This window comes from Clarias gariepinus, chromosome 25 (assembly GCF_024256425.1).
Source record: "Clarias gariepinus isolate MV-2021 ecotype Netherlands chromosome 25, CGAR_prim_01v2, whole genome shotgun sequence".
Classification (NCBI taxonomy): Eukaryota; Metazoa; Chordata; class Actinopteri; order Siluriformes; family Clariidae; genus Clarias; species Clarias gariepinus.
Window position 1 is genome coordinate 17,532,006 of NC_071124.1, and position 23,571 is coordinate 17,555,576.

The following is a 23,571-nucleotide window of genomic DNA, read 5'->3' on the forward strand; positions in this document are numbered from 1 at the left end:
TTAATTTGTTTTACACTTCACGGCCAACGTAGTTAACAAGCATGCGCTGTAATCAATAGTCTGAGAGCTTTGTAGTTTGATGTTGTAACAGGTTCGCACTTTTTGCATGGGTGGCACCACAGACACACAGACACGAGGTGAGGTCTTACGGGAAAAGGGGTAATTTTATTTAGATAAAACGAGGAAGGAGAAGGGATAAAGGAGGAGAAAAAGGGAAAAAACCTGAGGATTTTTGACACGGAGAAAGCCCGATATCCATTCACATTGATTAACGCCAGCCGGCCAGACCTGGGGATCTCGCCCCTTCGCCCACCTGCAGAAGGTAAGACGGGGCACCTATGTAGGGAGCCTACGTAGTGAGCGAGGAGTGACAACAAGTTAAGGCGCACGCCCATCACGGGCACACGCAGTGTGATGTTTTCAAAGTAACTTAAAAAAAAAAAACTTTTTACATGTAATAATCAGTAATGTAATCAAATAACATTTTTAAAGTATTAATTAACACTGTTATTAACCACGTTATCCTGGGCATGGGGCGGGAATATACTGTTAATGAGATGGCGATTTGTCAGTTTTTTAAGAAATACAAACTCCTTTTGCGGCGTGTTTGGCTGCTGTGTACTCTGCATGAAATGATCATTTCATTAATATTTCATTTTAAAAAAATGCAATTTTCAAAGTTGACCTGAGCTTTGACAAACAACAGCCTCCGCTCCTATACACATACACTCGCACATACCGCCCCGCCCTCACAGAGAGACGGAGCAGCAAAAGCAAGAAGAGAGAATTGACGATCTTGGCAAGAGTCCCTGCTATTTTATTGATCACGCTTTGTGCACCGAGAAGTCGTCTTTCCTCATATTCGCCGCTCTCATCCCTCTCGTATATTTAACAAAAGCAGGCAGGGCTGTGAAATCCCAGGCTCCAGTCACACTCTCTCCTCTAATGACTTTTTAATTTACTGTCTAATGGTAATGCACTTGGCAGGGCCAGGATGTGGCCTACACACACTTCTTCACTCAATAATGCAATCGCTTTAGTCAAAATGAAATCCCACAACAGCCATCACAGAGAGAGAGAGAGAGAGAGAGAGAGAGAAACTGGGATAGAGGGAAAGCAAAGAAGAGGGAGGAGGGGTGCAATGTAGAGAAAGTGAGTTTGTGAGATGAAGCGAAGAAGTGCAAGAGCAAGAGAGGCTGCAGGCAAGAGAGAATGAGTGAGTCAGTCACTGAGCGAAAGAAGAAAAAAAAAACAAGAGCGAATGGAATAAGATCACTTAGGTCAAGGCTAATATCAAGAATGAAAAAACATAAAAACAGTGAGAGTGGTAAAAAAAAAGGGAGCGTGAGGAAAGGAGGGTGTAACGTGTATGAGAGAAAGAGAGAGAGAGAAAGAATATAAGAACAAACAGAACAGGATCATTTACGTCAAGGCTAACATCAGGAACAAAAAACCTATATAAAAAAAAGACAGAGGAAGAGATTAGCTGAAGAAGAAGTAATAGATTTGGACATACCTCCACGACTCTCGCTGTCAGCTGGTTTAACCTGAATAGGCCGTGTCATCTGCAAGACAGATCGACAGAGAGAAAGAGAGAGAAAGAGAGAGAGAGAGAGAGAGAGAGAGAGAGAGGTTAATCTCGAGATGGAAACTAAAACCAATGTTTTTTCGAACAGTCTTTTATATCATGTGCTTTTGTTTCTGTCCAACTGATATCACCATTCATCTTCACAAAGTCTTGCCAACTATATTTCTTGCAGTCCCAAGCATTAATTCCCTGTTCATCGCTTCCTGTTTTTTGGCTCCTGGCTGTGTCATTGGTTATAAATATGAACCTATTTGTGATTGTATTGATCCTCCGTATTATTATTAATAACTATGATTCTCTTTAATGAAAACATGATAAAATGATGCACTTCCATCCTGGGTCATCGTTTCACATCCTACACAATCTCTGCTTTGGGATTGAAACAGATTTATTGTCTCCATAGATAGCACTGGTCATGTCTACAACCTTATCAGACGTCCTGATAGTGGGATGAAATCCACAGGGTGGGCTGTATTGGAACAATTCGGATCGGTACTCAGACAACATTGGTCCGACGGCGGCGTTGTGTCCCCGGCCAAAAACAATCGCGGTAGGACAGCATTAATTGGTGAAAATACGTGACACAGAACATTTCCTCAAAATGCATTCAGAGACATTTGTACACGTCTACAGTTATCTGTGGTTGTATGTACTGTATAGTTGTTACTCTGATTTTAGCTGAGTGTTGTTTAATACATACCCTCCAAGCAAAAATTTGGATGATTGATGACCGTTTATGACAGCTGTTGTGAATCGGATAATGTCAAACATGTCCGTTCAACTTTCATTTTGGAACTATTTTTCAACCATGACGGGACGTGTCGAAGGGACGTCATTTTAACGGTCATCAGACATCCAAATGTTTGCTGGGTTCGGTCTACACTGATCAGCCGTGACTTTAACAGAAATACAGGTCGCCAACTATACAGCAGTAAACTGGTGAGAGGATCATGGGCACCCAACGCTCACCCATGCCTGCGGGGACCAAAGGATAGCCCGTCTGGTCCAATCCCAAAGAAAACCCAATGCAGAGCAAATCGCTTAAAAAGTTAATGTTGGTCATAAGCGAAAGGCACCCAAATGCCCAGTGCATTACCTCATCCAACTGCAAGAGTTAGAATTTTAACGTTAACAGTTTCAAGGTACCTGGCTTTATTTACAGCGACTTGTTTATGAATTTGGGTTGAACAGTGTGAAAAACACAAAATACAGTTAGTCCCCTTCATACAAACATTCGAGTTATGAACTTTCAAAGATACGAACATGCGTATCATGGACGTTAGAGCACATGTCTGGAGTACACTGTCACATGCATGCATCCTTTACAAGCTCAGGATGTCCAGAAGAAAGCGTAAAAGCATTTTAATTATAATTTTTTTAAATATATTTTTGGGGTTATAATATTAGTCGTAGCCAATTCCTCCCCGTCACTAGGGGGCTCCCACATTAAGGCTACTACTACCACTCAGTCAGGAGGGCGAAGACTATCCCATGTTTCCTCCGAACCGCGTGACGTCAGCCGACCGCATCTTTTCGGGCGGAGTAACACACTCGGAGGAAAGCGCTAGCCGCTCCTTTCGCGTGCGCGAGCTCACAGACGCCCCTGATTGGCTGTAGAGCCGTGATTAATGTGGGAGCGCAAGTACCTCTCATCCCTCCCCCCTGAGAGAGCTCGGCCAATCAGCTCTCTCTGTGCCTCCAGCTGTGAGAGGTTAGAGCATCACCCGGGGTTCGAACCAGCGCTCTCCAGATGATAGGGTGAGTGCTTTACCACTGCGCCATTCGGAGGCTTTAAAGCATTTTAATTTTGATTGATTATGTAAAGCTGCTTTGCGAAATGTCAATTGTTAAAAGCGATCTAAATATAAAATTGAATTAAATTGAAAAGCAGCGGCCGGCGATAAACTTTGGCACAAAGTGATGCACAGTACTAATGACATAATTATGGAACAGGTATGTGCTCTCTATAACCACTGTATATTTAAATATTTATATGCATAAATTCTATCTAAAAAATAGCTGACTTATACTCTTGTACAGTAAGGTCAGGTCATCTATTACTAAAAAGTATGCTCATTTACCCCCACTTCTAAATTTGCCCCAACTTTAGACAACAAGAATGTAATAAGACTCTGGCTTAGTACAAATAAAATCAGCAAAGACGCGTCACAATGCTTACAGGGATGTGCACAAACTATAGACTCGTCAATCCAGACACCGCCTCCACCTTCAAAGCATACGCCATTGCTGCTTGAACAAAATTTTCATCTTCCTGAACTAATAGGATTGCATCCAGCTGGTGCAGGTGAGTGGGCCAAGCAACCTCCACAACTGACTGCAGGCTGGTATCTAGCTCAAACTCCATGGATTTTTTGAAACACTAACTTAATAAGACAATCAAATTCTGACAAATAAGTCCCACCCAATGAAAATCCATCTTATGCTGGGTTTAAGGAAAAAAGCAATCAGACGTGGAGCATTGTAATATCTTCTCCATGGGAGGTATTAATATGGAAATGCATGATAAGTCTAGGGTGTAGGAAGACATTTAAACATCTAAACATTAGGCACAGCAGCATTAACTTCCAGACACTTTGTCAGGTCAAGACTACTAAATCAGAGGTTTCTCACTTTCGTATTTACCTTATCATTTTTTTTTTCCGTAAAGGTGAAAAAGAAGTAGTATAGTGCTTGAAACCATGCAAAACACAAACAGCCACCCCTGCCCGTGCCATGGTCCCATCAACTACTACTCCATCATTTTCTCTCTCCAATTACCTTCTGTTTGATCGCTCTCCTGCTTTTTTTTGATGATTTCTTTTCTGCCCTCACGCCAGGTTGTTTTTCGTCGCGCACAGAGGCATGAAGTCACCCTTTATATCATGAATAAGGAGTGTGTGCCGTGAAGCGGAGAGCGAGAGGGGAGAGAACTCGTGGATGATGCATTTGCATTTGTTTACACCCCGATGTGGCTGAGGAGATGGAATCGGGTATGAGACGGCTCGCTTTCTCGTCCGTCTAATGCCCAAATGAGGAGGCTTTTAAATCTTACATCTCGAATCCAGTCGAATGTAATATTCTAATTAGAGTGTGCAGGTGGAATTCGATTCATCGGAGCTCTCACGTGTGTAAAAGGGGAAATTGCATTCCCTGTCTTGCAGGATTCAACAACAGGAGCATGAAGAAGAGGTAGAGAAATAGAGATGAAATAGAGGGAGACATGTGAGAGACTGGAAGGAACAGCGGGTGAGATCCGCGCTCGCCCGTAGCGCCATTGCGATGATGAAATGCTTCCCTGTAGTGAGCTGTCACGGTTCATGCCGCACAAGCACAACAGGAAGCGGCGGCTACGATGGGCTGCTACAGGAAGTTAGCAGCGGCGCTAACTGGAGCGTTGCGCCCCGTATCTACCACACACACACACACACCCCTACCACTACGCACATCCAAACATGTCTAAATACACACTTTAAGCTTTCAGACATAGCCTATGGTGCAGCTGGGACTGTTTGCAAAGAATCTTTTTTTCGACATGGCATCCTTTAGTATAGCAGGGAACACACCGTCTCATCTCGCACGCCTATTCATTCCAAACACACATTGAGTCGATAGGACCGAACGTCTAGGAAGGAATACGAGAGCTTTTCAAATAAGGGTTCTGTAGAAAGTAAAGCAGAACTCCAAATCTCTTTTCCTTTATAATTTAGAAAGCATGATAGATCGATCTAACCACTACGTACTGTAAGCACGGGGCTCAAAGAGCTAAATGGATACTCCTAGGGCATCATTACTTTAGCTATTAGATAATATGCTTATTGCCTCAAAGCTAATTATATGTATTTGTACGTACAAATTTCAGAACCCAGAAATCTAATGATGCAATCTGATTGTGGTTCAACCTTCAAGTCCATTCAACTTTAGCTTAGAAAACACTTTTTTTCTTCTTCTTATGCTGCCTGAATATCAGGATTATTCAAGAAGCATAAACATCTGTCTTTTCTGAAGATTGATTACCAAAGTTCCTTTGAGTTTAAGGAAATTAAAATGCGATGCAAAACCATGATTGATTTCCAATGCGTCAAGCATATTTTTTTTTCCTTTCGCCCTAAAACAAAAGGAAACAACAGAGGAAGCTGGTTGTCAAGTGCTATGGGAAGATTTGCATATTGAACCGGTACACTCAACAGATTTTAATCTGGCCAAATGAAAACACAAGACTTGAAGGAATAAAGAAAAAGAAAAAGAAGTAAAGAATCACAAATAAAAACAGATTAAAAATAGTTTCTCAAGTAGTAATGCATTAGGGCTACAGTGGGGCACTTTATGACTATCTGAGCAAAAATCTCTGCTGTAAAAGCATCTGTCTGGCCTGAATTACTAAATACTCACTCCTTCAATGCACTCCATGCCTCTACGAGTGACATTTTCCAAGTTTAGGAAGGGTAAATACCAAAGTGCCCAAGGTTATGTTGGAGTGGTAAAATATAATTTCAACAAAACAGCTTATATTAAAAGGGTTTTCTTTTCTCAGGAAAAGTTTTTAACCCATAGGTAGATCCAATGTACACCATCAACAGTCTCTGGTTCTAATCAAACCAGACTCATTTTAACATCATCCCAGTGTCTGTATGTTTTACTGTCATATCCATTACTTAAGCTCAGAGCTAGCTCAGAGCACAGGATCGCATGCTATTATGCTCAGAGCAAAGACAGTTTGGGGACGTGCTCAAGGCCCCATTGGTGTCAGGATGGTAGTGCTGGGAGTTGAACTCTCAACTCAACAATTGGCAGCACAGAGGCTTAACCAGTATGTCACCGCTTCTCCATATCAATATGATTCCCCAGACAAGATAGAACTCCAGGTCAAATTTAGCAGAGAGGCCGTTATGACAATGAAAAGTGTATTGAGGGCGGGTTGTAAGGAGCTTAATGGCATTTGGAATGCAAAAAAAAAAAAAAACGCCTAAATGAAACCGTGACCCAGCTGTAAGCTTTGCTCTGCAGCGCAGCCTCATCAAGACTGAGTGGTGGTTGTGTTCTGGCAGTCTACTTTGGATGAGCTCTTTGCCATCATTCTATTGATGTATGTAGACTAGATAAGAGCCAACATTTCACCATTAATCAAACGTCCTTAGGGTCTGAAGCCAGCTCTACAACTGAACTCAGGTTAGATTGTAAGGCAGATTATAAAGTCAGGGTGTATACTGTACACTGAGAACAGTGGAGTGAAAACTACACTACACTATCTGTTTTACTCTACTGTATCGAGTAATAGATAATAGATTAAAAATATTTTACCATCATCATTTAAAAAAAAATTAAACCAAGATTAAAATGGCATGTGAAATACTTAGCGAAATTTTGTGATAGCTGAGACAAAAGCTTTTTGCACTTTCTGATTTGTACATTATCTTAAAATTTCAGCAAAGTCACCAAACATCCTTGCATACAAACTATCATTCTTCTAAAAAAAATACAATGAAATCCAATGCATTTATAATCCAAGCATTTGCACATACTGTAGCATAGGGATGGGAATTGATAAGATTTTTACAATTCCAATTCCATTTCCGATTCTGCTTAACGATTCGATTCTTTATCGATTCTCATTTGGAAGAAAAGGGACAACAAATTGTTGATTTGAGAACTGTTAGTTCGGAGAGGATCGAAAACGCAACATTCTTTTATAGTTATTGCATGCTGTGTGTGCAAATGTTTTAGCATGTTAGTGGTATTTCCTCCCTTTGAGGAAATATCTACGCTGCAAGTATTGCAAGTTGCCCTATTTTCATGTTTTTTTGGTGAAATACAACCAGACTTTTGAGCGTTTGTTCCACTTAGCCGCCATGCTTACTATTGACTGAGCGTAAGCTACGCAACGTGCGTAAGTTACGCAATGCGCGCGATGACGTCATTCGTGCCCACTGGAATCGTTAAGGAAATCATTTGCAAATTTTGCAAACGATTCCGAGGAAATTGAAACACTGGGAACCGGTTCTCAACAAGAACCGGTTTTCGATTCCCATCCCTACTATAGCATTTGAGATCCACTGTACATACTCACATCTAGTGGTATATTTTCTCTAGAACTAAAGTACTTCATTTAATTTTTTTTATTTTTTATTTTAATTTTTAAGTTAAAAGTCTACTTTGATTTTATTACATATACTTGCATGCAGACAGCTGCGACCCAAGCAGTATTGCCTGCATTATGTGTATCTGGAGAATTAAAAGCTACAGTAGAACCACTAGGGAAAAGCCTAGGGTTGTATAATCCCTCGCCAGCACTGGAATGTCAGTGATGAAAATGGTGCCATGCAGGAGGCAACGATATTGTTTATTTTGCGAATATGACGTATAATAAATCGTTCTTGTTTCGAAAAGCTGAGCGCACCATACACAGAACTGCTGAGTCTCATTTTACATTATATTTAACTACAACACACCCACCGTTTAAATGGGTGTTGCGCATAAGTGAAGCTCCAAACAACCACTGAATATGTGTGGTCCGTGTCTGTATCCAGCCAATCAGCTCAGCATTTTTGCCTCGAGGTGGGCGTGGCTATACACGTCACTCAGCAGAGCCAATCACTGTGATAGTTATACACTAGGTATACACAGAGTATGCGGAAGACACAGAAACAACAGCAATACCACTACAAACTTCCACAATCCTGACTGACACGTATAGCCACGCCCACCACAAGGGAAAAGTGCGAAATTGATTGACACATATTCAGGGGTTGTTTGGAGCATCATGTGTCCTGGAACTAGAAAATCCCCAAAATGTGCTAAGCTATACACACATCTACTTATATTAAACAGTGGACAGGCCATAAGGACAAGAGTGTGTAAAGTCTCAGCTACAGTTTGTAACACACGTTTCATGATAATCGGGAAGATAATAAGCCTGTCATAATGACAAATTAGCCACCTGCCGGAAGACACAAATTTATGCACAAAACACATAAATCTTTACGAGCTGTGCAATTACTCTAATGTGTGTTGCATTCCTCTCATGGCTATTTGTTGTAACTAATGATAGAAAGCAGATTTCATTTTGGGAAGAAAAAAAAAAAATACAGACAAATTTATATACAGCGTTCCTCTCCGGAATCCTTTCACATTCATGTAGTTCTTGTGTACAAGTCACACATATTGTTTCTGTATACAGAGGGCTGTATGATGAGGATAGATTGCAGGTCCTGCGTGGGCCGTTTTATAGCTTGGGGTGTCCTTGGAGCACTGACCCATAATGCTCAGCGTGGGCAACGGGAGATCAAGGTCCTGTTACTGATTTACACACCTCCAACTGCTGGGGCAGGATGATAACCAATTAGAAATTCCCTGTAGCTAAAGTCTTAAAGCGCACACATGTGCACACACACACACACACACACACACACACACAATACATACATGTTTGTGCATGTGTGTGTGTGCGCATGAGCTGGGTCTAGGATATCTAGGATAATGTTCATTACAATGATCTTAAACATTTTTTAAAGTACTCATGGTCTGTGATATCTACCAGGGGAAGACTGAAGAAATATTTATCTTTAACAACAATTTGGAGTTTCTCGCCCAATTAGGAGTGTAAACAACTAGCCAGTAATTCCTGTTGTAGAAAACAGGGGAGTGATGAGAAAGTTGAATATTTATTTTGTCAAAGATGTCAAAGTCAAAGATGTACTGTACCAAGGATGCTTTATTTGTATGTACATTGGGACCTCAGCATACGAAGGAAATTCTTTAAATTCTTTAAATTCTTGTTTGTGAAATGCATTTTCCCACTGTAAATAATGTTACCAATTTCCAACACTATAATTACATGTTTGCATATTTAAATAATCAAAACATTTATGAAAGACATGTAAATGGAGTAAAATATGAAATAAATAAACATTTAACCTAAACTTATAATTCCTCTTGGCACCGGCTGCTTTAAAAACCAACCTAAAAGAGGCTCAGTTTTTTTCTTGCTACCGTGCTTGCTAACATTCTTGGGACCCATGGGGCTATATCTTTACTTAATCTTGCACAAAATGCAAAAAAAAAAAACACAAAAAAATCATATACTTGCTTTGCTTGGCTTTTCACTGACGTTTTAAATGGCTTCCAGACATATTCGCAACTTAGCCGGCGTTTGGTTTGTTCGCTTGTACGCCGAAAAATGCTATGTATGCAACAATGCAAATTTCTTGCAAATTTTTTTAAATCGATCTTAAGTTGAAAATCTTATATGCCGAGGCAGTGGCGGACTGGCCATCTGGAGCACCGGGAGCTTTCCCAGCGGGCCGCTGGCTAATGTCATAACGCACGTATATTTAAAAATGACGAAAACCATAATACTGCATTGCTTTTCTACGCAAGTAAATATGTGTGTGTCGATCGAGAAAAGATGAGAGGTGTTGGTCATCAGCAGCAGGCACTGGTTCATCATCACTGACCTGCTGCACTTGCAGTTTACACTGATGGGTGGTACTGTGCGTCCTACACTGCATCCAGATGATAACCCCCTGACTAGCTAAAATTGTCTTTATAGTTTTATATGTCGTTTGTCTTAATGTTCTTTCCATTGTTTCTTTGTTTTATACAAATATGACCCAATACGTGTTTAGTGATACTTCAAATAATATGCTTAAATAGCATTTATTTCTGTATTGGGTTATATTTGTGTACTAGTAAGTGGGGTTAAAAAATAATCTCCACATTAATACGGCAATGTATTATGATGTGGGCTGCGGTGGGCCAGGAAGTCCAGCAACTTTTTGGTCCCAGTCCGCTCCTGCGCCGAGGTACCACGGTATTTCTAGGGAAGTGTACTCATGTCACCAGGGTCCTATAATACCTAGTGGATTTCTTTGTTAACGCACATTAAACCTCGTACTCTGTTTGAGACAAATGTGACCTATTTTAAGATATAAAATATTTCATGAATATAATTCAATTTATTTTTATGGAACAAGGCTTCAAAACTTATTTACACACCAAGAGTAATAGTTTTATGTAGTTTTGTACAACATTTTTCAGGTTTCCATTGTGTGCTACGGTATATAAACCTGGGGAACATAGGACCCTGCGAACGTAGAACCCTAGAACTTGGGATTGTAAGGCTCTGATGACAAAGGGTAATATATATAACCAGAGCCTTACAATCTCTAGTTCTAGGGTCCTACGTTCGCAGGGTCCTTTGTTCCCCAGGTTTATATACCGTAGCACACAATGGAAACCTGAAAAATGTTGTACAAAACTACATGAACTACATATGGGAGTTGGCAGGATTGGTCAAGAGTTTCTGAAGCAGTGGGGAGCATTCCTGTTTTCCCAGGTTCTTATGGTCCCCAGATTATGTTACCCTGGAAAAACAGGAATGATGCCATTTTAGGACCATGCTATTAGCAACAAGAAATTAAACTAATTGCAGCCCGATTGAGAAGCTACACTGTTTTACCGAGCAGCAAGACAAAATTGAATTAAACAATTGAAGAATGTTTTATTCTTCTTTAAACTGTACACAATTGTTTATGTTGGGCATAAGCTAATGAAGTTACCAAGAAACCTTTCTGTTTTTTGGTTGGTTTATTTAACAGCACCAAGTGTAGAGATGCTATATGCTACACAAAATTCTAAAAATGTTGGAAAGGCTCACTTTTTTGTGGGTGCGATTGTGTAGGAAGCTGGTTGATGATTCTGATTCACACTGGCTTACCTGATGTCACCTATTTCCAACACAACCAAAAACTATGTAGAATAAACAGGCAAAAAAATAAGAGATTCTGAAATGCTTTTAAACAACCAGCAAACCTTCTTGCTTTGGCACATATATATATTTACTTTTTGATTTTGTAAGAAAGTTTCTAGAAAGATATTACACATAGGTACAAGCAAATACTGAACAATAACTATGGGAGTTGGCAGGATTAGTCAAGAATGTCCGCAGGAGTGGGCAGGATACAGTAGGTCAAGACTGGAGACATGAGTGATTGGTCAGTGGTGAATGCGAAAGAAGAAGGGATTGGACAAGGGCCTCTGTGGAACCAGGAGAGATTGCTGAGGGGTGTCTGTATGAATAGGTTCGATCAGTCAAGACTGTCTGCTGGGGATCGACAAGATTCTTCAAGACTGCAGGAGTGAGAAGAATTGGTCAAGAGTGTCTACAGGAGCGGGAAAGATTGGTCAAGAGTGTCTGTGGAAGTAGGACAGATTGGTCAATGAGGAATGCAGAAGCAGGAGGTAATGGTCATGGATGTTTGCAGGAGACAACAAGATTTGTCGAGACTATCTGCAGGAGTAGGGATGATTGAACCAAGACTGCCTACAGGAGCTGGCGAAATGGTCAGCAATGGCTACAAAAGCAGGACGGACTGGACAAGTGTGTCTGCAGAAGCAGGAACGCATTGGGCAGGGGTGTCTGCAGGAGCAGGTGGGATTCGTCAATAGTGTCTGCACAAGTGTGTGAGCTTGGGAAACAGTTTCTATGAGGTGAGGCAGGATGTCTCCAGGAGCAGTAGGGATTGGTCAGGTGTGTCTATATGTGTCTGAGTTGGCAGAATTGATCAAGAATGTTTGTGATTAGTCAGACTTGACCTAAAAAAACTACCTTATTAGGTGGTTGCTGACCTATAGTAAGTTTACTTTCTTGCTAATATAAAAAGCTACTGTCAGTTTAATGTAACCTTCTAACATAGAAATGATAGTATTACTGCTTATATCATGTTAATTTCCATATTTATCTGGCCTAACGTGAGCACACCCATGGCTTCCGATGATGAACGACGAAGCACAGCTCAGAAAGGTCAACTATTTACTCGTGGCCTTGTGCGGCCTACAGCCTCTGCTTGTTCCATGCGGCGCCACTAAGTAGAATTAATGGTCATATTGATCGCTCTGCCCACAACTCAAATTGAATGGAGCCGTGCAAGGTTTTTCGAGCCAGTGCCTGAGCGGGTGGGGATCCCAGACCTCACATACCTGCTCAAGGGCTGCAAAAACAGTTATACAATCAACCCGTTCGCATGCTCTACCTAGTCTTCTCATTTACACACTATTAAAGCCGTGATTGATTAATGAACAAGATGGTTACGGCAAAATGCCAGGTCATTTTGTAATGGCATAAAGGCTTGTGCATGTGTCAGGGATCTAAGAATATGGGGTGAATGAACTCATTCAGTACCCATCAGCAAATGACAGTCTTAAACAAATACACAGGGGTAGAGCTGTCATGCTTTAAATGATGTGTTTGGTCATTGCCGGCCAGTAGGAAAGGTTACTTAAACTCAATGAAGTAAACACCTGCCGCATGTCACAAATCCTTTGAGGCTCAATCAGTGTGTAATCCAATTCTATATTTGAATCTGTATGATTAATGTGATGCAGTGCCTTAAGGGAAAATGCCTTTTTTGTCTGTTTAGTGTGAAAACACACACACACACACACACACACACACACACACACACACACACACACACACACACAGAGACAAGTAACAGCATTGCATTTCTATAAACCAGACCCCACACACACACACACACCACAAAACACCGAGCTAATGAGCACAGAGAGGGAGAAGGAGATAAAAGTAAAGGAAGATAAAAATAAAAAGGAAAAAGCTGCAGCAGGATGTAAACCCCAAGCTAAGCAGGAAAAGTGAAGAGTAGAGAGAAAAGCTATGACATCATTCTGAAGGTGAAAGACTTCGTCCATATTTCATATTCTTGCTCGCACATACATAAGCCCTGGCATTAAGCAATGTCTATATGGCAGATCAGAGAACAGCTGGAGGAGCCATGTTCCTGTACGCTAAGCTTTAAGTCTTTTCTCACTCCACAGTGCCATTCCTCAGTCCGTCCTATTGAACACAATTTGCAGATATGGGAATAAATCTTGAGATATTGTCATGGTATAAAGTAAATGTTTATTCAACAGGAGAATGTAAATGTCACAGCGGGAAATTGTTTTGGGTTGTAAAAGTCAGTCTTGAATAAGAGAAATGACTTTTAAAACTCCAATAGGGAAAGACTAACACGGGAAATGAATTCTTGAGTTTGCTAACAGAAACTGGTCTATACAGGCATTTATTTTTAACCACAAGTGAGGCAGAATCCAATCCTGGTGTCAAAATAACACTTATAAGACATAAGTGACATACAGGAATAAGCGTGACTATGTATTTTGATTGTTTTTTTATTATGTTCATTAACGATTATTTCACACATTACGTTTTTCTGAAGCTGTTGTCAGATGGTCTTTTAATCACTATGGGATAATTTGCTTTTGATCGCATTTACAGTACAACTGTGTTTTTTCAGCTATCCTGTCCTCTTATATTTACACTTATTGACTTGGCAGACACTTTTAACTCAAAGCAGTTTATAATTGAAACTTTCTGGCTGTCCTGGGATTTGAACACACTGCCCTCTAAAGCACTAGCTCAGAACCGTAACCACTGACCAACCACTATTCCACAGGCTCTAATTACAAATGGTTTAGTGTCCATTTATGCTTCAGGCTGAACAATTTTGTAAGTGGTCTAATAAGAATGGCACTTTGCCTTGTTACTATACACATCTGGAACAATATAAATATACATGTCTTCCAGCCAAAAGGTGTATTTTCCATAGACTGTATAAGAACCGAAAAGAAAACCCTCCATGACACCATTGTGAGGTTTCCTGAAGAGCAGTTTAGAAGCTCTTATGTGGGTGCTCTGATTGTCGCCATCCTGGCGGAAGCTGACTGATTAAAACTTAGTTTATCCATAAACAGACAGAAAAAAACAACACCAATGGGACCGAATGTTGCCCATTGCTAATTTCCCCATATTGTTTGCTATTAGTGGATTTTTTGATTCACATGTCTGTAAACTTTGCAATGCTCAAAAACGTATGTTAAATATTTAAAAAAACGACAATCCTTTGTGGATTTCGAATTATTGCTAAATTACAGTAATATCATGCCAAGGGTCCGGGTTTCCATCTACTGTACATCCCTGTCAGGGTCGTGGTGGAGGTAGAGTCAATCCTGAGCTCTACTGTAGGTATAATAAGGGAATACATAATGTAATGGACTCCTTGACAGGTCACCATCCGCACATAAACTATAGCATCAATTCAGCTACCAGCTTGTTATTGAGCAGTGGGAGAAAACTGGAGAACCCAGAAATGAGCCCACGGGAACAGAAAGAACAGGAGAAACGCCACGCTATTACTCAATATGACATCCTGGATCATAATAAGATAAAGTGCTTTAATGCTATTGAAAAATTCATTCATGTGTCTTGCAAAACACTCCATAACAATCAATATACATAGGAACGTTTATTCTTATATAGTGTTATTTTGTTGTCATGTGTTTTTCATTACTTCTGTCAATTGAATCACACACTCATTTAATTTAAATCATAGACTCATTTAATTTACTCATTCACTCAATGCCTATACTGGGGTACAGTCTGGATAGTGTACCAATCCATCACAGGGCACACACACTCATTTACACACTACAATCAGCCAAATCTGCATGTCTTTTTACTATGGGAGAAAACTGGAGCATCCAAAGGAAACCCACCGAGCACGGAGAAAACATGGCGAGAATTGAACCCAGAACATGGAGGTGCAGGGCGACAGTTCTAAAGACTAAGCCACCGTGCCGCCTCATTTAGTTTCATATGAATTAATTTTCAGATTTTACTGCAATCATTAGAATTGTTCTAGCTTGATTCATACAGTAGTTATAATGACGCATATTCATAAGAGTGAGAATTAGGATCCATGCACAGAGGTGCTTAAATACAAAATTCGAAAAAACTAACTAATTTGATATTCAGATCAAAGTCGGTAATCAGGAAGTAGTCCGAACAGGAAAAGTCACAGTCCAAACCAGCCAGAAGAAAATTCATAGAATAAACCATCAGAAGACTAACAAGGCTCAGAACTTACACAACCATGATGTAAAAATAAACCAGATCTAAACCCAGCAGTCAGTAACTTTTAGTTGTGATTATATTGTGTAATATAAGAGGGCCGGAAAAGCGTGTTTATATAGGCCAAAAACTACAGTCTCTCCTCTGTAGACTTTCTTCTGACATCTCTCTCTCTCTCTATCTCTCAGGGTTTCGGCATGTGTGTTTGCATTAAACCGCCGCAGCTGTCAGAGAGGATTACAGTCTGCTGGATGGGCCTGCTGCAGATATGACAGGCCTGATGGGGAAAGGACGTGTCTAATTCGGGCCAGATGAATATGACAGCGTAGGGTTGAGGATGGCAGGGTTACACACACACACATACAGAGATAGAAGCCAGTCTGTGAGTGTACAGTATGCAAGGGAGGGGGAGCAAATTATTCTCTCCCAAACGAACCCTTGTTTACGAGCCATGTTGTTTATGCTAAGCCTCATGAAGCCTTTGATGTAAAATTGCATTGTGGAGGGGGAACACTTCAGCTAACAAGTTTGGTGTGAAAACAGGCGAGCAGAGCAGACACGCTTCCCACTTAAATGTTACCCTGATTGGTGCCACGTAGGAGTGTGACAAACAGCAAATGCCAGTGTCACGCTCTTTGCACTTATGGCTTCCTGTCAGCCAGGAAACGCATCATAAATGCATGCCAGGTGAGGTGTAATCTGAGTTCCAGCGGCACCTGCCACACTCCGAGTGTCCGACCATCAGAATTAATGAGGTCAGGACCACATGACCAGCAAACTCTCATTTATATGTAAATGATGGAGCTGTTGCTGCGGCATCCCTCTCCTCCATCCTCCTTCTTTCTCTCCCCAAAGTCCTGCTCACAGCAGCACTAACTTCAAGTAACAACTTTAATCTAATGTGGACATGCATGCTCACATACTCCTGCATGCACGGTCTTGCTTGGTAGAGCAATGTTCTCCGCAATGTACTGACAGCTCGAATCAACGTAATGATAGATGGATTACTAATTGATCTCCATCCCTGTCTGTAAAAAGCTACATAAAATTCTCTCAGAAGTTCTCCATTACACAACAGTTTCTTTGTAACTTTACAGATACAGTATATTTATGCGCTCACAAATCATAGCAGCTTACACTCATTATTGAGTGGGGTAACTTGAGGACGATCATATAGTAATGCATCTGGATAATTAAGCGATGGCACAAGAGAAGGAGTGCTGTTATACTGGATATCAGCACGACCGCGATGCAATTGTAGGAGCAAGGGTGCATTGTTGAGCTGGTGACCAACAGTTAATGTACTTAACAAGGTGAAAGTAGTTTTAAATCCTTACAAGTACTATATAGCAAAAAGATAAAGAGAATTAACCATTAAGGTGGTGGACAGCTTTGTATACTTCAGGGGCCTGGGTTTAGTTCACAAAAAGAATTAAAAGAAAAGTAGTGTACTGGTGTGTACAAGCCCTTGTTCAACACACCAAGTGGTTCCCTTGATCAGGGATTAAAGAAGGATTTGAGATTCAGCCTTGTAGACAATTAGCTTTGTAGACGGTTAACAGACAGTTACAACTTGTGACAAAGTGTTGTTTATGATGACAACGCTTTTTCTTGCTGAAAGTGCCAACCTTCTTCTCACACATGCTGGCGACCGACAATCGACAGAACACCTGACGCAGAGTAATACATATATTTAAACGTCCCAGTGCTATTACTGTCTATTATCACCATTCATGGAATGCCTCTAGTTCAATCAGATTAACCGGTCAGAATTACAGTAACTGTTTTATGATTTCACATATTTAATAGTTATATATGTCCATATCGTCATCATGTTTTACGACAGACAAAATCACCTGGTAATAAATATTGGAATCAGAGCATCCTTTGAGTTTAAGTAGAAATAAATGAGCATAGTGTTGGAATAATACCTGAATCTAAGAATAGCATTTCTTTGTATTTACCATCATATATAGTACAATGAGGAGATACCCTAGTTAGAATTATGTGTAACTATCACAAAACTCGGCACTCATCGGCTCAATATGGCTCTGATATGCCTTGGTATAATCTCAGCACTTTATTTAGGAAAAAATATACCATAATAATTATTTTGTTCATCTCTAATAATAGCAAGTACCACACTGTACCACACTGCCTGAATTAGAAATACTGTATAGATTAATGTTCCCCCCTTAGCATAAACCCCCCCACCACCACCCCCCCGGGTTATCCACAAAGCTATAACAACGGTCCATCCAAGCCATCCAACAGGAGTTATCCATTTAATATTTAATATTAATGCAAGGTTGTTTAAAAAAAAATCCTGTTCAAATGTTTACAGTCGAAACACTGCCAGACCCCTGCTTTACAGTTACCACCAGAGAACAATCTTCAGCAATAACACTTTAGCTCGTGTTTCTCAGAAAAACAGTTGTTGTTTTTTTTTATGTTTTTTTGCATTTCAGCATCAAAAATGCTTTCAGGGTTTGGTTGACTTAAATGATCCTGGGCAGCTCACTCCGGTGACCCCTGCTCTGTGGGAAGCTGCTTTCTCCACTTCTTCATCAGAGCTGTTAAAATACGTCCCCAAGGCTGAGTCAATGCGAGGGGAAGCGTGTGTGTCTTTGAGAGTTTACGTGTCTGTGTGTATAGGTCATATCGATTTTGGATACTGGTGAACAGTGTTAGTGATCTCGGCAGAGTTTGTAAGCTTTATGTAGGAGGGAGGCCAAAGAAAAGCAAGGAGTCCGGAGTTCAGAGAAATAAGCGCTCAGCTCCTGCTCTAATCGGCTCTTACTTGTTCCAGAAAAACTCGTTGTTCTGAAGCTAAATTTAAAGCAATTACAAGGACTTCATCTGGATGGTATTAAATGTTTATTTGTTTTTTTTTTTAAGTACAGCTTACATTTTGAAAGTACTTACCAAATACTGTATTTCTTTGTACTAAGCTGTTTATATTGAATAGGGGAAGAGAAGAAAAGAGAAGAAAAGAGAAGAAAAGAGAAGAAAAGAGAAGAGAAGAGAAAAGATGAGAAATGAGACAAAGAAGGAAGCAGGAGAAAAGGAAAAGGAGAAGAGAAGGGAAAGCAGAAGAGAACATAAAAATGAAAGGGAATAGAAGATAAGAATGTAAGAGAACAGAAAAGAAGAGAAGTCAAATGAGAAAAGAGAAGAAAAAAATGTTAAAGATGAACAAGAAGACAAGAAAAGAGAAAAGAAGAGAGAAGGAATGAGAAAACGAAGAGAACATGAAAAACAGAAAAAAGAGGGGAAGATGTTAAATGATAAAAAAAAGACCAAATCAGGGAAGAAATAAGAAAGAGGAGAAAAGGGTAAAAGAGAGAGAGAGAAGAAAAAAATATATAAACAATGTCTGAAAAGAAAAAAGAAGAGAAAATGTTAAAGAACAAGAAGAAATCAAAAGATAAAAAGTAGAAGAAAAGAGAGGAGAAGAAGAGAATTAAAGCAGAAGAAAAAAAATCAATGAAGAGCTGAAAAGAAGATAAGAAAAGAGGAAAGAGAAAAAAAGATAAGGCAATAATGGAAGGGAGGAGAGGAAAGGAGAAGAGAAGAGCAAAGAAGAGAGGAGAGGAAAGGAGAGGAGACCTCTTACATTTCACTCCACGCTCTCTTTCCTCCTGCTCCTTACAGTATAATCCACAGCCTGACACACAGTAACTAACAGCCCTGAACCCTACAATTAAACCTGCACAGTTATATAGTAACATAAAAGATAAAAGCAGCTTTGTTCCTCTACAATTCCCTACAATACGGGCCAACAGCCGCCCAGAGCTGTATCATTTCCTGTTGATTTCGACTTCAGTAATTATGCACAGGCAGAAGGAGTAGAGCACACGAGCAGAATTACAGAGAAGCAGCTCTTAGTGTAATTATCAGCTGGTGCCGGTGGTGTTAATACAGGGAGGGTGAGAGTTGTGCGGTAGAAGGGGGTGGTCTCAGTGCCATCGTTCTGGCTGTAACTAGTCCCCCAGGAACGCTGTGTTGAATTGTGCGGCTCTACACTTCATGCAAGATTTAATCACAAAGACAGATCTGCCTTATGCAGAAAGACTCCAAATAAAATAAAACCAAATTTAATGAAAGTAAGACGAGCTGTAAGGTAGTTGTATATATGAAAACATATTAATGAAGATGGATGGAGGGATGGTAAAGGTGATGACAGGTTCTATAGAATGGTTGTACAGAAATGCTTAGCACACACACACATGGAACATGGTAGTAACAGAGAGAACGACAGGAAAAGTGTTATATTCATATGCTATACACCACGCTATGCACTAAGTTATATACTGCACATTACGATGCACATTACAGTACAGTATGAAGTATGCTATGATTAGCATTCGGGTTACAGGGTAGTCATGTCATCTTGTCAGCCAAGCTCACTCGTAGATGCAGTTACCTCGGAATTACCTCAGACAGTTTCGTTATTGTGTGTGAGTTTCACACGTACTTTGACCCAAATGCTGTGGTGGTGAAAACCAAAAGTGATGCAATGAAGCAGCAAAGACAAGATTTAAGACATTTAAAGCACAAATGTAGTCCAAATTTAAAAAAAAAAAAAAAAAAAAAGTGAGAAGAAGGGGTGGGGTGCAAGGCAAGTAAAAATACATTTTTGAAACTAGCCACTAGCATACATAGAAAATATTAAGAATTTAATTATTATTTGCAAACTAAATATTTGAGACAAAATCTTAATTATCAGTATTAATTTACTAACACATTTATAAAATTAAAATCCAACAGGTTAAAAAAAAGCTTACTATTTATCGTTTGCTAGCTGCATTAGCATACTCCCTTATTGAGTTAGCATGAATAGCTAGCCTTTTTTACACTATCAAATAAGCCAGTAGTAAATAAACTAATATTCACTAATATTATTCAACAACAATAGAAATCACTAACAACACACCTAACAAAAACTAACCGCCTTAAAATTAAATTATTTATTAGTTGCTAGAAACTGTTTTGTTGTTTTAGCATCTCCTGAACGAAAATGCAACCAAAACCTGTATGTCTAATCATTTTTACAATGTTTTTGTTTTATTCATATATGAAATATACTTAATTAAATTGTTATGTGCAATGTAAAGCTTTTAACTTGTTTTTTATCATCATTTTTTGAAGAATGTCAATAGCAACCTTGCTAACACTGATTCAACATTGTTGTGGGGGAAATTTAAAATCTGGTTGAACCCCAAAGAATGAAATTCCACTGAGACAAGAGCTCTTTGCTTTTTGGCCAGTTACAGTAGCATTAGCTTGTTCAACTAGGCAAGCTGAAAATTTTTTTCCTGTAATATCTTTATATGGACAGGTTTTTACATTTATAGTAAAGTTTTCTGGCTTTTCTTTGAAAAAGCAAAAATGTTGCATTATGGGATGCAGTAACATTTCACCTTGAAGCTCTGGCTGTATGTATATAACTCTGGAGCTTTGACAGGAATTAGCATCAGCAGCATGTGCATGTATTATTAAAAAACTCCATTTATAGTTTCTCTTTTCGCGGGCTCTGTCCAACTCAAACCATCACAGTCGTTTTATCTGGAGAGACAGAGGGAAAAGAGGGAGAGTCAAGAGGGTGGATCATTTTTAAAGAGCGCAGTTCCATATTTAGAATCATAGGCTTGCTCTGAGTGAGATGCTTACAATGCTAGGCCACTTCAGAAACTCTCCAAAGTTACTATCAGCTCTAATTTTTCATGGATATGGGATCAGGTGCATATAGCCACATGTAATTATTCAAGGTATGGCCTGAATGGGAGGATTAGTGCATGGGGGATCTCAAATCAGGGATTCGGGACTGAGTCAGTGCAGCAGCAGCACCAGACTAACAGTGCAAATTATTCCCTGGTATTGACCCAGCTGTCTGAGCCGCCTCTGCATCTGAGGAATAAGTGTCTTTTATAAAGCAGATTAGCATTGATGAATCTCTGAGAATGTGACACTTACGAGAGGAAATTAACGAACTGCGATTTCCCCTTTATCACCCACCCCCAATGAGGAGAAACCAGATCTCATAATACAGGCGTTAGCGTGTTGTCATACAGTAGCAGCGACTGAAGCACCATATTGTAACAGGAGACAACAGACAAATGAAACTATGTCCGGGATTCATGCTGAAGACACGCAGCCTAAATTGTCATTCTGTTGAATGACAATTCTTCGGAAACCAACACCACTGATTCACAGCAGATCCAGATCTGAGTCGACTCTGTAATGTTTGGAATCAAAACGCCTTCCGCTTTTACTATCGGGAAAGGACAAAAACACTGAAGTGGAAAGAGCACCCAAAAATTCGACTGTCACCTCAATACTGATTACCTGACAAGTGTGACTAATGCTGAAATTACAGGCTAGTTAGAGACATCGCAGACTGAAAGTGAATCAAATGATGAAAGTGTGTGTGGGATGTGGGTATGTAGAAAGTCAGACTGACAGAGAAGGTCAAGCCTATCACACTTCACAGATGAAATCGCAGTCAAATTACTCACACTGTCCTAGCCGAAGACACACGCTCACACACAAACTTCGCCAAAATTAGATTGAGTATGTAAAATTGGGGGAATAAATCACTGGGGCAGTAACAATGGCATACAAACCAATATTTTCAATGTCGTTTTCTTACACCTGTGTAAAGCAATAAGGGCAGACGCCTTTTTTATTTTATTCTTAGAGCTTGTGGGTGTCTTAAAAGTAGGGGGATTCAGTTTTGATCTCTGTGACTCTTCTGACATCTATGTCCAGGAGTAAAGGTGAGCACTGCCTGGTAAGTGATGCTATATGCAGAGATCGCTGACAAGAAAATTCTAGCAAACAGAGAAAAAAAAACAAAAAGTGCACCGCAATGACTCGAGTGGTCACACGCATGACAAGCACTGTCAGTACAAGTCTTTTTTTGTTTGTTTTTTTACATGTATGCCAAACAACAGAGCAGATCTTGAAAAAACTTTTACAAAATATAAAAATGTAAAAAGATGATAATGACAGTAATGTTAAGCAGGTAGTGTTCTTGCGTGCTCCAGAGGCATATCTGACCGTCTGAAAATGACTTAAATCTGAGTTTTACATGATTGGTCCCTTTTAATTATTTTTACCTATAATTAATACTACAGCAGCAATTAATGATACAAAACTACAGTATAATGAATAATATTGCAGCAATTAATGATACGAAACACCAGGGACCAGCCGAAACGATATTATCATGATACCTTGATGCCGATTTAATTGGTATTGCAATTCTGTAAGAATCATGAGTTTATATATATTCTGATTCAATATAAAACTTTTTTAGATTTTCTAAACTGCCTACCAAAGTTTGAATCGTTTAAAGCACACAGGATTATAAAGGAACAGCAACGTTTTACCTCCTCATATACAAACATATATAATTTTTTTAAACAATAAAAAAAAAATAGATTTTGGTGTCAGTTTATCAATACATACTGTACATTGCCAGAGAAAAGGATCATAATACATAACTGAATCGATTTTTTTTCCCATCTCCAGTAGGAATACTGTTACTGTATGTGTGTTTTTTACTCTTAACACTGACCATTAGTCTATGAATATACCAACAATATATACCAAAAGCGTATAGGGTCAAAAGGTATGGCATTAGACTATCACAGTTGTTTAAATAACATGAGAATGAGGAAAGAAGAAAAGAAAGAGAGGGAACAGGAGAAGAGAGGGAGCTTTTCTGGCCTGTGCACCAGACTGACAGGGTGAATTATTCTCTTGTATTGACCCTACTGTCTGGGTCGCTCCTGGATCTGAGGAATAAGTGTCTCTGATAAAGCAGGTTAGCATCGATGAATCCGCGAGAACTCGGCACTTACGAGAGAAAATTAATGAGCTGCATTTTCACCTTATGACTGAATAAGCTTCACATGCCAAGCACATGGTAGCACGTTAGCAGCACACACACACTGTGGGTCAGAGAGAGTGGCTGTCTAGTTGAGCGACGAAAAACTGTTTAGTCTTGATGTGCCTATGAACTTTTTAAACAACCTAGGAAATGATTAAACTG

At 39.7% G+C, this 23,571-nt stretch overlaps 1 protein-coding gene across 1 annotated transcript in view; it reads right to left on the bottom strand.

The window, feature by feature from the left end:
* LOC128512999 (CUGBP Elav-like family member 5) overlaps positions 1 to 23,571 on the bottom strand; it is a 216,171-nt gene that overhangs the window by 104,845 nt on the left and 87,755 nt on the right. Inside the window, exon 3 of the mRNA XM_053486577.1 lies at positions 1,517 to 1,565. Coding sequence (XP_053342552.1) covers positions 1,517 to 1,565 — 49 coding nt within the window. The remainder of the gene's footprint in view (positions 1 to 1,516; positions 1,566 to 23,571) is intronic.